Source organism: Tasmannia lanceolata, unplaced genomic scaffold (genome assembly GCF_043159265.1).
Source record: "Tasmannia lanceolata isolate RefF3 unplaced genomic scaffold, GAP_Taslan_0.1 ptg000003l, whole genome shotgun sequence".
In the NCBI taxonomy this organism is placed as follows: Eukaryota; Viridiplantae; Streptophyta; class Magnoliopsida; order Canellales; family Winteraceae; genus Tasmannia; species Tasmannia lanceolata.
The window spans coordinates 3,726,801-3,740,506 of NW_027518680.1; the positions used below are offsets into that span (position 1 = coordinate 3,726,801).

At 38.8% G+C, this 13,706-nt stretch overlaps 1 protein-coding gene across 1 annotated transcript; it reads left to right on the forward strand.

Moving 5' to 3' along the window:
• The first annotated feature begins 844 nt into the window (after positions 1-844).
• LOC143848109 (asparagine--tRNA ligase, cytoplasmic 1-like) lies at positions 845-13,706 on the forward strand. The gene is made up of 6 exons (XM_077356925.1): positions 845-1,428; positions 3,445-4,035; positions 4,292-4,542; positions 4,627-4,756; positions 4,995-5,053; positions 13,371-13,706. The coding sequence occupies exons 1-6, from the start codon at positions 943-945 to the stop codon at positions 13,552-13,554; spliced, it is 1,701 nt and encodes a 566-aa protein (XP_077213040.1). The 5' UTR covers positions 845-942; the 3' UTR covers positions 13,555-13,706.

Consider the following 13,706-nt stretch of genomic DNA (forward strand, 5'->3'; position numbering starts at 1 on the left):
TGGTTGATTTTGGGGTGCCACGCCATCTACTGGTGGTATTAAGTTGCATGTTTTGATTCAAACTATTAGGAGACTACTTATCTTGTCTCTCCAGTATTTGTTGTCCAGTATCTACCCATGAGCCATAACTTTTGTCCCCTGCCACACGCTACTTGAAAAACCACACTACTTGAAAAAATCCAGTTTTTAGCTTGTAAAATCTAGATCATAAAACTCAAGTAACCAAACGTGAGAAGTGCACTGGAAACCCCTTCGAAAGAAAAGGATGTGTTAACGGTGCACCATTGATAAGGTGTGACTTCCTAGATCAAGAGCCCAGATCACTTTACCCATCAAAAGAAAGAAAGAAAGAGCCTAGATCACTTTGATAACGAGTGATGGCTACTGAAGCTTCTCATTCACTTCCCACAATAACCAATTCTCATCCTATCATCCCATTGGTATTTTGGTAGGTACTGATATTGGCACTACCATGTTTTAATATTTGCACAAACTCATCTTGTCTTTCCTTTTTGGACCGTAAAATAAACGTTCCGTGGACTCGTTCTCTTTCCTCACGCGTTGTTGGGGACTGTAATAACCTTTGACAAATGACCGCTGTTTAAATAACAAAGACAAGAAAAATTAGTGCAATTATCAAAACAAGTCAATGCTAATATTAGTAGCTTTGGTTATTTTTAAGAAAATATTCGCACCCACTGTACGATGATTCGCACCCCTATTACACGTCAAAAAAGCGTTAAAGTCCGCCAGAATTCACTTTAACAAGGGGTTCGAATCATCCTACAGTGAGTGCGAATATATCATTACCCTTTTACATATTATGCCTCGTAATAAAAACGCTAGCTTTTAGGGTTTATTGTTCTCTTGTGCCCCGAGTATAAAGTCTCTTCCCCAACCCTCCATCTTCTGATTCCGACGCTCCTTCAAAAACCCTAATCAATGGCCGAAGATTTCACCCCCCCAATTTCCCAAATGCAATCCACAACCCTAACCGACGACTCCATACAATTCGAGAACTTCTCTCGCCGAGTCCTCATAAAAAACATCGTCGGACGACCGGACGGAGGTGTCGGACTCGCCGGAAAAAAGGTTACCGTCGGAGGGTGGGTAAAAACAGGCCGAGAACAAGGAAAAGGCACGTTTGCATTTTTAGAGGTGAATGATGGCTCGTGCCCTGCGAATCTTCAGGTTCTTGTTGATGCCTCTGTTTCGCCTCTTGGAGATCTCGTTCCGACGGGGACTTGTGTTCTTGTTGAGGGGGAATTGAAAAAACCTCCTACTGGTACTAAGCAGAATGTAGAGCTTAGGGTTTGTAAGGTTCTTGAAGTGGGCCCTGTTGATCCTGTTAAGTATCCTTTGCCTAAGACTAAGCTCACGCTTGAATTCTTACGGGACGTTGTTCATCTCCGGCCGAGGACTAATACGGTAATTTTGTTCCGAGTTTGATCTTTTCTTGTGAGATTTATATTGAATTTGAGGTCATTGAGTTATCTGGGTAGGAAATTTGTTATATTTTTGAATGGAAACAAACAAAGTAGATTTTTTTTTTCGTGATTTCGATCAGTTATCCAATTGAACGAAAATTGTATATGATCTGACAATATAAAGTGAAAAATGTAGTAAAGATTTATTACCAGTTAGCTTAAGCAAGCCAAAATTGTGTTTTTTCAAGTTCTTACTTTTCTTTTGAGATTTACATTGAATTTGACGAACACAATTTTGAATGGTAACGAAATAAGTAGATTTTTATTACTTTGTGATTCTGAGCAGTTACCTAATTGAAAGAAAAGGTGTATGATCTGAGAATATAAGAAGAGAAAGGCTGCAAAGATTTATCTATAGTTATAGCTTATTCAAGCCAAAATTGTGTTTTTCAGCGTGGAATTCTTGTTAACCAAACAAGTATTTTTTTTTTCATGATATCTAGCAGTTAACCTAATTGAAAAGAAAAATCTTTTTGATCTTCAAATAATAATTTGGAGAATAAAAAGGTAGTAAATATTTTTTTTTTTTTTGACATGGCAATAGTAGTAAATATTTATTAAGAGTTAGCTTAAGCAAAGTCCAAATTGTGTTTTTCAGATTAGAATACTTGTTACCTTTTTTAATGCAACAAAAAAAGTAGTTTTTTTTTGGTGATATAGAGCAGTTAACCTAATTGAAAAGAAAAAGCTGCTGCGAATAATAATTAAATGAAGAAAAAAGTAGAAAAGAGTTATTAACAGTTAGCTTAAGCAAGTCAAAATTGTGTTTTTCAGACTAGAATGCTTGTTACCTTTTTTTAAGCAGTTTTTTTTTGGGTGATATCAAGCAGTTAACCCAATTGAAAAGAAAAAGCTACTGCAAATGATCATTCAAAGAAGGAAAAAGTAGTAAAGATTTATTAGCAGTTAACTTACGCAAGTCAAAATTGAGTTTTTCGAATAGAAAATTTGTTATATTTTTTCATGGCAACTAAATATGTATTTTTTTTTTCTTTTTTGTGATTTGGAGGAGTTAACCAAATTGAAAGAAAACCTGTATGGTCTGAAATTAGTAATTGCCCAAGGGCTGCGCTGTTTTTGTTGAAAAGGGTTGATTTTATGGGCCACAATGTGGTTCAGTGGGTCAGTGTCCCAGAAAAAAACATAGACCCCTAATTGTAAGTCCTAAAGTCTGACAACATTCTTTGGTGGGAGTTTGGTGTTATGGCAGGGTGGTAACTAGCTATCCATGCGTCTAACGATTAAAAAAATAAATAAATCCATGCGTCCAATGTTCGAAAGGTTTGACACAAGTAGTTGTGGCATGGTGCTGCTGACCATATCTCCAGTATTGCACGCTGATGATGATTGGAGGTTGGGTCCAAAATCCAAATTGGATGAGGCAAAAAAAAGGGCTTCGTGCAGTTAAATGTGGCTTTGCAGTTTGCATCAACCACATGCCCTTTGAATGGGTGCGCTCGTGGCTTGAGACTAATGATGTTGTTTTGCATATTGCAATGCCGTGAAATGACGATGAAATTGGACCATCTGTTGCTCAAGGATGTTATAGGTGCCAGCCAAAATAATTTTCTAGTGAACCTTAGGCCGGGTTGAAAACTGCCTCAGGCGTTGTCAATGTCAATCATGTTTGGGTCCTAGGATTTTCTATTGGAGAGTATCGTCCAACCCTCTAATACTGGTGCTGTTTAAAATAAGGCTTGGCCATATGGTCCACGGTCCACCTTATCACTATTTCGTGGTTCTGCATATCAAGAATGAGCACGATTGTTCCTTCTCTCTCTCTCTCTACTGTATGCTTCCAAACTTTTGATTTAGATGAAGGAGCTTGGTATCTTAGCTGGCCATTTGTACCGAGTGCATGGATGACATACATATTTTTAAATGTACCTACCTTCTTTCCCTTCATTTCACCCAGAATTGTATCATTATTATGACTGTCTTTTGTGCATGTTTTCAGATATCTGCAGTCGCTCGAATAAGAAATGCATTGGCTTATGCAACGCACACCTTTTTTCAGAAGAATGGCTTTCTTTATGTACAAACTCCCATCATCACAACTAGTGATTGTGAAGGTGCTGGGGAAATGTTTCAAGTTACAACCTTGTGTACTGATGCTGAAAAGGTTGAGAGGGAGCTGAAACAAAATCCTCCCCCAACAGAAGCTGAAATAGAAGCGGCAAAGCTTCTTGTTAAGGACAAAGGAGGCATGGTTGCAGATCTAAAATCTGCAAAAGCGAGCAAGGAAGAGCTTGATGCTTCCCTATCTGAACTTAAAAATGCTAAAGAGAACCTTTCAAGGCTAGAAGAGAGATCTAAGCTTAAATGTGGCATTCCTCAAAAGGATGGGAAGATTGATTATACCCAAGATTTCTTCGCGCGCCAGGCATTTCTAACTGTATCCGGTCAACTTCAGGTTGAGACCTTTGCTTGTGCTCTCAGTAGTGTGTATACTTTTGGACCAACTTTCCGGGCTGAACACTCTCACACATCAAGGCATCTGGCAGAATTTTGGATGGTAGAGCCTGAGATAGCATTTGCAAATTTGGAGGTATTTGAAATATGAATCTACGAATCTTCTCCAAAAAACAAGAAAATCTATGAATTTTAATTAAGTAGGATCATGTTGATCGCACCTATCTGGATTTTCATTGGTTTGTTGGGCTGTTGTTGTGTTTGTTTTTTTTTTTCTGCTTTTCATAATATTTCCAGAATGAATGACAATGCTTTTTAATGTGCCTATGTTTTGGAATTTTGTAAAGTATATTCAAGGATGGAGTCATTTAAAGTTTGTGCACGTTTCACAGGATGATATGAACTGTGCAGAGGCATATGTGAAATTTCTGTGCCAGTGGTTACTTGACAATTGCCTCGATGATATGGAATTCATGGTTAAAAATTTTGATAAAACGGCCATAGATCGTCTAAAGCTGGTGTCATCAAGCCCCTTTGAGCGTATTTCATATACGGAAGCAGTAAAACTTCTACAGAATGTCACAGAGAAGAAGTTCGAGAATAATGTAGAATGGGGTATAGATTTAGCATCTGAACACGAAAGGTATTTGAACCTTATGTTATGAATTTAAGGCTTACTTATCCCTTGATTGTTTATACTAAGTTGGCTCTTTCTTCAATAATGCAGGTACTTGACAGAGGTGATATTTAAAAAGCCTGTCATTGTATATAATTATCCAAAAAAAATTAAAGCATTTTATATGAAGGTCAATGATGATGAAAAAACAGTGGCTGCTATGGATGTGCTTGTACCCAAGGTATGCTGATTTCTGTCTTTGATTTTATTAATTAATGCACTATTCCTAGAGTCATCTCATACACTTCATTGATCAATATTTACTTTAATACACAACTATTTACAATATACAATTACACGGACTTAAGAATTACTATGACTCAAGACTTAAGGGAATCATATAAAAATATTTACTATTTGATTAAGATAGTGCTTTATGCAACTGGGTAGATGCCAAGTTCTTTGTGTTCTCTTCTCAGGTTGGGGAGTTGATTGGGGGAAGCCAAAGGGAGGAGCGGTATGATGTCATTGTGAAGAGGTATTCAAATCTTATTCCTTGACTTATATGTTTGATATTGACTTTCAGTTCTGAATGTGCTTTCTCCACAAAAACAAAACTGGATGTACTTGCAACCACACACACACATGTAATATGACTTGTACTCTAATCATGTAGTTATTTTAGATTGTCTTCATAATTTTAAACAAGTGCTCTACTAACATAACATCCACAATAAATTTTCTTTATAAATTTATGTTATCCCTTGGATTCCAAACTTGTTCCACAAGCAACCGTCTTTGGTTGCACAAAAGCTAGGGAGACTTAGGGATTTCACTTGGCATTTGGGTGCCACGTCATCAAAATTCCTCGTTTGGTTGCCAATATAGCATTGAAATCCTTGGAAACTCCTAGGGATGTCTCCTAGTTAATCATTGCATGTTTGCTGATGTGTCACCCTTCTCCCCTCGCTATGAAATTCAAGCCAACATCGAAAAAGGTAGAATTTTGCGTGAATTGCTTGGAAATGACTCTTCTCTTCTCTCTCTCTCTGTCTCTCTCTCTCTCTCTCTCTCTCTCTCTCTCTCTCTCTACACACACATATATATTGCTAATGACACCCCCTACCACTATTCTCCGAGGTCGACAACCAAAACATCACATACCACTATTTTCCCAGGTAAGTTCCAGGTAAATCCAATGCTCAGCTCCTCCCTGTTGACTATGTACACGACTACCCTCCGAGGTAAATGCCCGCAACCAAACATAGCCTATACATTGTGGCACTTGTACAGTTGTACCATCCTTCCATAATTCACTTAGCATGGCTATTTCTTGTTCTTGACCCAAATAGAAAAGCCTGCGTTGGTCGACCCACTTGCTTGACTAGGTTCAGCATGAGCTCATCTTTTTTATGTTTCATCCTTCCACCATTATCACAACTATCTCATTTAGCCATGATTTAGCAGACAAAAGGATCATTGAGGCTGGGAAATGCAAGAGAACAACTCAACTCGACTCAACTCAACTAAGCCTTTGTCCCAAACTAGTTGGGGTCGGCTGGGAAATGCAAGAGAACATTATAGAAAATTGAAAAATTGATACTTCGCGCTGACATCAAATCAAAGTAATAGAAGGGGATACCTGTAGTCTGTAGAATTCTGTTACATAGATTCTTATGAATGGATGAAGTACTAGTTTTGGGCATATGTTGGATTCCAAGACTCCATGGATTCGGATGCTACACTTTACGCACCTCTTTTATCTTTTATTGTTTTTTTTTCTTGAATTTTGCTAGAGCAGATTTACATTTACCATAAATTGAGTTGTATCCATTGTAAGAGAGTTTTATCCTGGTGGGCATTCTGAAAGCCCAGTTGGAATCACTGATTCCAATGAAGCAGAGGTGAGAGTGGTCCACCAAGGTATGAGGATAATAGAGGGCACCTTCTTGGATAGACTAATTGTAGAGGACGATTCCCTCAATGTTATCAGCTGACTGCATGGAACTCATCTCCATCCATGGAGATTTGTGTAATGGTTTGATGAGATTCAATGACCGAGTGCAAGGCACATCCATTACCTATAGCCATGTAAAAAAATCAGCTAACGGGGAGGCTGACATACTAGCAAGGTCGGTGTAGGTAGGGAAGTTCTAGAGTTGTTTGATCCCCCCATTCCCCCCCTTCTCTCCTCTTGAGAATTCTTCTTCTGGTATTGTACCGCTCTTCTTTCTCCTTTGCACTGTATTTACCATTTTGGTTGTCGGGGTGGCCTTTCCCCTCTTTCTATCTTTTAATAAAATGCTTTACCGTTAAAACTTTTTTTATACGAAAAAGTACATTTTTAGTGGTGAAAAAAACATTACATCTATTAGCCTATTAAGATTCCCAATGTATAACCTTTAGACATGTACCAACCATATTCTTATGCAAAGCTATTACATTTTTTAAATGATTCAATATATTGCCAATCCACTAATCCTCATTTTGGGGTTTCCCGAATTCAACACTCATACTCATGTCGGATCTGACACTTGTACCTGTACCCATGCAACATAGCTTATAGACAAGATGTGACCGTGTCTTGCAACAAAGCAAGCTTCAAAGCTTAAAGCAAAAGACCATTTGACATCCATGGGAGAAGGTCCATACAACTTTATATTAACCCTCAAATCCTTAACTTGTCCATCGAACAACCCAAATTGTCTATTTCACTCTCATAGATGCCCTAAACCTATTATGATTCTGAAATGGATTTTTTTTTGAAGATTTAGCCTAAAAAGTACATTCTGAAATAAAAAGAAAAAATAGATTTAGCCTCAAAAATATTATTCACGATTTTTCTGGATGGAGCCTTCAAAAACAATTTCAACACATGCTACAAATTAGTTAAGATCACCAAATCACCTTACATCCAAACAACCCTTCTCTGCCAATTTTCACAGTAAATGACGACTGCTACAGTCAACTTTAGCACCTTTGACTGCATCAATATGTGTTTGTGGGTGTACATGTCCATGTGCATGCATGCAGGTCCACTTGGTGCCAATCATTAGCTGTCTAAGGTGACGGTGCTAATGTGCAATGCAGTCTAAATTGACGTTGACGCGGTCTAGATTTAGGCTAGTAAGGTAATCTGAGTCTATTCACATATTAGTGAGGTGGGGCCTGTGCAGAATTGCTGAAATGTGTTTAGATTGGCCTGCTAGTCCAGGAGTTGCATGCTCACACTGTATTGGGTATGAACGTTCCAAGAATCTACTTTTGGTTTTTGGTTGTGTGGTTTATCGAGTGTAGAAGAATAGGATAGCGCCCACGCTAGACAAAGGGGGAGCTTTGGGTTTTTTATTATTCACTCAAGCGACTTATTATTCAGGGCCTAAGGCCCAACTTTGTGATGTGGCCTAAGGTTAAACTGATGTGGCCCAAGGTTGGAAAAATAATGGGTAGAGGGGAAAAGAGAAGAAGGGGAAGAGACGAAGAATAGAAATAGGAAAGGGGAAGAGATTAGAAGAAAGAAGAGAGAAGACAAGAAATTAGAGGGGAGAAATAGAAGAGTAAGAGGTGGAGAAGAAGATTAAGAGAAGAAGAGGGGGAAGTAGAAGAGGGATAGGGGAGAATCTCTATTCTCAATTCAGTCATTCATCATCAAACTCTAAAAACCCTAATACATGTGGCCTATATATAGGCAAAGAAAGTAAAATTCCATGGAAAATAAAAGCCCTAAAACTAAAAACATGGAAATAATAATCCTAGAAACTAAATGACATGGAAATAAAAATTCTAATAGTTTTAATGGGCAAATAAGCCTCTTATTGGGCCTACGATCTTCATCATTCTCCCCTTGTTGAAAAGAACTCGCCTCGAGTTCTAGTCCTCCTGGATCAAATATATAAATGACCCAGTCTCGCAGTAGGAGTAGAAGGTCGTCGAAGTCACATCTGATATAGGGCATTAGAAGCGGTCCATCTGGGTAAGTGCAACGGCCTGAAAAAGTGGCAACCTGGCTGAGGCCAATCATAGACTGTAAATGGTCACTCATGGTAACTGCATAAAAGATCTTGGTCGAGCCAAATGTAAAATCCACAGGCATCACCATATACACATGAACAACGTCTGCCAAAATCTCCTGTTACACAGTGTAACCATCTACAGCATTGGTATCCCCATGCACCTCATCTACATATGTCAAGCCATCACCTGCATCCTCATGATGACCGTCCAGAAGGTCATCATCCACCGGTATCTCATGTGGCTCTATGATGTCAAACTGACATTGCTCATGATGATAGTCACGTGCACCGAAATCCTTGGTCTCAACATCCATAATCATCTCAATCAGAGCATCGACTGTAAAGTCAATACTGTCACTGTGCTCATCTACTGTTGAATCGGCATCCTCTGCACATATTGGCCTCAGTGTCTACAATCTCTGCAATAGGCTCAGACTCAGTACGCCCAGCAACTGGATCATTAGTGTCAGCCTCATCACCAAGAATATCTTAATCATCACTAGCATCGTCTGGCATGTTGTGGGTGTTTGTAACATCGGTCGTGGCATTAGCCTCAGCAACAGGGGAAGAAGGAGGCAGGTAGGCTGAGCATGAATTCCGGATAGTCGTGGCCTCCTTGGGAGCCTTAAACCCAAGATGCTTATTAATGCGATTCAAGGTTACCTTCATATTAGCTATCATGTCTGAGTGATGATCCAAAGTAGCTTGAGTGTGTTGTTCCCAGGCTCCTCGGGGCTGGACTTGTCTTTGCCTTTGATGATATCGATAATAAGCTGTTTGAGCATAGACCTTCGCGAACTCATCACTGACATCTTGCCTTCGATTAAAATAAGTAAGGCATGCCTAATTCACTGCGCTCTCGCAAGAACTGTCTCCATTTCACCTTGGCATCTTTGCATACTGTATCCTTGACTCGACGAATGGTCATTTGATGATCATAACCATAATACTTATGGTATGCATCAAGAGCGTTGATCCATTGCAGGCATGTAACATCGTAATCTCCATAGGAATAGTAGCTGGTATCTGAACCATAGAAATACGAAACCCATGGTGTAGTCATTGTGGGGCGAATCAATGACGCATGGCTCAAGATGGAATCTGTAGAAATCAGCCGTAAGATATGTCCGTGATGTCGAAAGGAAAATAATGCTTTTCGCGGATCGTCGATCAGATGTTGGAAAGTTGTCGATCGGATGATGGAACGTGATCGACGGCTGAGATTTCTCCTGAAATTGTTCTGAGCGTCGCTGGTGCTCTCCTTTCTGCGTGGAACAACTTCCGTGTAGAAGTCACTAACAGATTTCAAGTGGAAATAGCCCGAAAGTAGAGAGAGAAACTAGATGGAGAGAGGAGAGACAGACTAGAGAGAGAAAAAGAAAACTTTGTTCCTGTTTTTTTTCTGGTTTTTTTTTTGGAGGGGGGGGGGGGTGCCTAAAGATAAAAGAGGGGGGGGGGGCAGAATTAGTCTCACTTAATTGGAAGGGGTGCCCAAGGTAAGAATGGGGTAAAAGTAGAGTTACTTAAGTGGGGGGTGCCTAAAGAAAGAAAAGGGGGTGGAAATATGCCTTAACGGGGGGTGTCCAGGGAACAAAAGGAGGGTGGGGGGGGGGGGGGGGTTATCATATGGAATAACTTACCTTAGCAAGTGGGATACGAAATTGACTTTGGCAACTTATCTTTCTCTTTGCCTTTGTGAAACTTGCTGTGCAAGTTACAGTGAAACTTGCTCTGCAAGTTACATATACAAATTCTATTAGATAAAAGCAGAACTTACTTGTTGTCAAAGAAACCCAAAAATGGAAACTCTTGAGTTAATTAAACTTCACAGAACAGGAGGGCGGAGAAGAAAAGTTTGGGAGACGTGCCGGAGTTGACGGGGATGGCTAGCGGTGACACACAGTTGCAGAGATGTGGCTGCAAGGGCAATTTTTTTGCAAGTTTGGATCACCAAACAACTTGAGAAACATGGTTGAGTTTAGAGAAGGTTTGGAAAAGGGTTTGGGGTCTGACCATGAGGTAGCTGGGGCTCGGATGGTTTTCTGTTGGAGGGAAGTTATGATAGTTTTCAAGATTCAAAGAGAGAGAGAGAGAGAGAGAGAGAGAGAGAGAGAGAGAGAGAGACATGGAGAGATAAAGAGCTAGGATCTTTTGCTCTGTTACCAAACTGATGTGGCCCAAGGTTGGAAAAATAAAGGGTATAGGGGAAAAGAGAAGAAGAATAGAAATAGGAAAGGGGAAGAGATTAGAAGAAAGAAGAGAGAAGGCAAGAAATTAGAGGCGAGAAATAGAAGAGTAAGAGGTGAAGAAGAAGATTAAGAGAAGAAGAGGGGGAAGAAGGATAGGGGAGAATCTCTATTCTCAATTCATTCATTCATCGTCAAACTCCAAAAACCCTAATACATGTGGCCTATATATATGCAAAGAAAGTAAAATTCCACGGAAAATAAAAGCCCTAAAACTAAAAACATGGAAATAATAATCCTAGAAACTAAATGACATGGAAATAAAAATCCGAAAAGTTTTAATGGGCAAATATGCTTCTTTTTGGTTCTACGATCTTCATCACTTTGGGTTTGTGTAAAGTGAATGACATCTTAATTAAACAGTTCGTGGTGTTGGGGTTTCAACCACAAACATCTTCCCCTCATCTCCCCCCCCGCCCCTGTCTCTCTTCCTCTTCTCCTCCTCCTTCCTCTTCATCTGATCTATTCTTCTATCTTCTTGCATAATTCAGATCTCTTGTTTTGTTATGCCCTGTTCGTTTGAGATTATGACAAATGATTGTGAGTCCCAAACCTATTATTGGGCTCAAAATTCGAGTCCAATAATAGGTTTAGGGCTGACAATCGGTTGTCAGAATCTGAAACAAACAGGGCCTTACTTTATTGCATGTTCTAGATTCATAACTGAGAGAAATGCATTAGTTAACCACTTTTAGAATTCTGAGCTAGGATAGATGCTTGGATTTCAGACATTTATGCAAATGATTTTTTTCCCCTTTTCTTTATCTAGGTTTATTGACTTTCAACTTGTAAGATTCACACATACAATTTGATCGAATATTGTGTAAAATGCAATCTTTAAAAATGAGGAAGGGTTACTGTAGTAGTGTAGCTATGTACATGCACTTAAATATCTCTACATTAAGATAGGCCTTACTTTATTGCATGTTCTAGATTCATAACTGAGAGAAATGCATTAGTTAACCACTTTTAGAATTCTGAGCTAGGATAGATGCTTGGATATCAGACATTTACACAAATGATTTTTTTTTCCTTTTCTTTATCTAGTTTTATTGACTTTCAACTTGTAAGATTCACACATACAATTTGATCGAATATTGTGTAAATTGCAATCTTTAAAAATGAGGAAGGGTTACTGTAGCAGTGTAGCTATGTACATGCACTTCAATATCTCTACATTAAGATAGGCCAGGCATTTGTGACATAGTTGCCACAGTTTATTTGAATCACAAATATCATGAGAATCTGATTAAGTAAAACCTACACGCTTGGATTTGTGTGAATGGAAGCTAATATGAAAGCCTAACCTGGTTTATTAGAAGCTTATGGAGCAAGACATACATGAGAAGCTATTGAAGCAAGACATACATGCCTAATCCTCCATGAGAAGCTATTGAAGTAAATTTTCGGATACCATGAGTAGCTTGTGCCTTCTCTAATGATTCACTTTGCTAGTTCTTGTTTTTAAGAACAAATATATTCCATGAAGAAAGTAGACTATATGAAGTTGTATTTCCTGACTACCAAAACAATGCCAATGTCATTTTGGAACAAAAACTTGTTAAACGAATTGGTTATTTTCCACTACCATTTCCCAAGGAGACCAAAATTTAGTTCTTAGGTTTCTGGGGTTGATGTTGGCACCTTTTTTTCTATAGATGGAGTATCTTCCAATTAATTGAATTCCTTGCTTTGTGTAAGTATTGGGGTCTCTAATGAGTCACAACCAGCTAGTACTTGTTTTGTAGAAATTGACATATTCACAATGAAGAAAATTAAAGCTCCACAATTTTGTCATACTGATTACCAAAATGAGGCGCATAGCTGGTTTTGGAATATAAAAATGGTTGGAAACATTGTTGCCCCTACACCATTTCCCAAGGAGAGGAAAAAAAAAAATCTAACTTTTAGGTTTCTGGGGTTGAGGTTCGTATGTCTCTTTTGGATTTATGGACCATCTCTCAATTTAATAAATAAACATTCTGGATCTGATAGATTGAACTTTAAAAGGAATCTCACTGTTTCATTTATAACAAGTTAAGAATTCTATACATGGACTTGCAATTAGTAGATTATTTGCTAAGGTGGAATTCATAAAAGTTATTGTACTAGGAAGAGACAGGCAACAGGAGTTGCATTTCTCCAAGTGTGACTTGATGTTTTTTTTATAACGATGATATTCCATCATTTTTCCTGTTGGGGTCTTCTAGCTTAAGAGGAAAGCCCAAGTCTTTGAAGGGAAATTATTCCTATTCAGCTAGCAATATGGGCAATGTCCCATAATAGATCACTTTCAATATTGATCCCACGCCATAAGTTTCTATGGATAAATATGATGATGACCTGAAACTTGAGTCAATACTCATTACTCCCTGACTGGAATTCTTTTGCTGAGTTAATGAGACTATCCAAAACTCGTCACCTTCCTACAAAGCCACTTTGATTGTGGGCCACCGATGCTTCTGTGAATGACATTATACAAAGAACCAGTAGTTGGCGACGAAAGAACCAGGAGTTGGCGACGATTAATTTTACATTCTAGTATAAAGATAGGACGAGTTTTCCTCATAACAGTTGCCTTTCTCTATCATTGCAGGATACAGGAGATGGAGCTACCTCTTGAGCCATATGAGTGGTACCTTGACCTGCGGCGCTATGGAACTGTCAAACACAGTGGGTTTGGTTTGGGCTTCGAGCGCATGGTTCTGTTTGCCACTGGCATCGACAATATTAGAGACGTTATTCCCTTTCCCAGATATCCAGGGAGGGCAGATCTTTGACGGCTTTACTTTACTACCCTTACCATGAATGGGATTTGTGCTCCCTCTCAGATTGATTTTATTATCAGAACATTTCTTATTTATATATTGTACGGAGAGGTATTACATCCTACAAGCTACACTTATATTTATTTTCGAAATTTTGTTTTTCA

What these genes read in the sequence shown, in the direction of transcription:
- LOC143848109 (XM_077356925.1), top strand. Translation starts at nt 943, where the DNA reads ATGGCCGAAGATTTCACCCCCCCAATTTCCCAAATGCAATCCACAACC. An exon ending in TAGCATTTGCAAATTTGGAG is followed by an intron (nt 4,036 to 4,291) that starts GTATTTGAAATA and finishes CACGTTTCACAG; the next exon opens with GATGATATGAACTGTGCAGA. An exon ending in TATGATGTCATTGTGAAGAG is followed by an intron (nt 5,054 to 13,370) that starts GTATTCAAATCT and finishes CTATCATTGCAG; the next exon opens with GATACAGGAGATGGAGCTAC.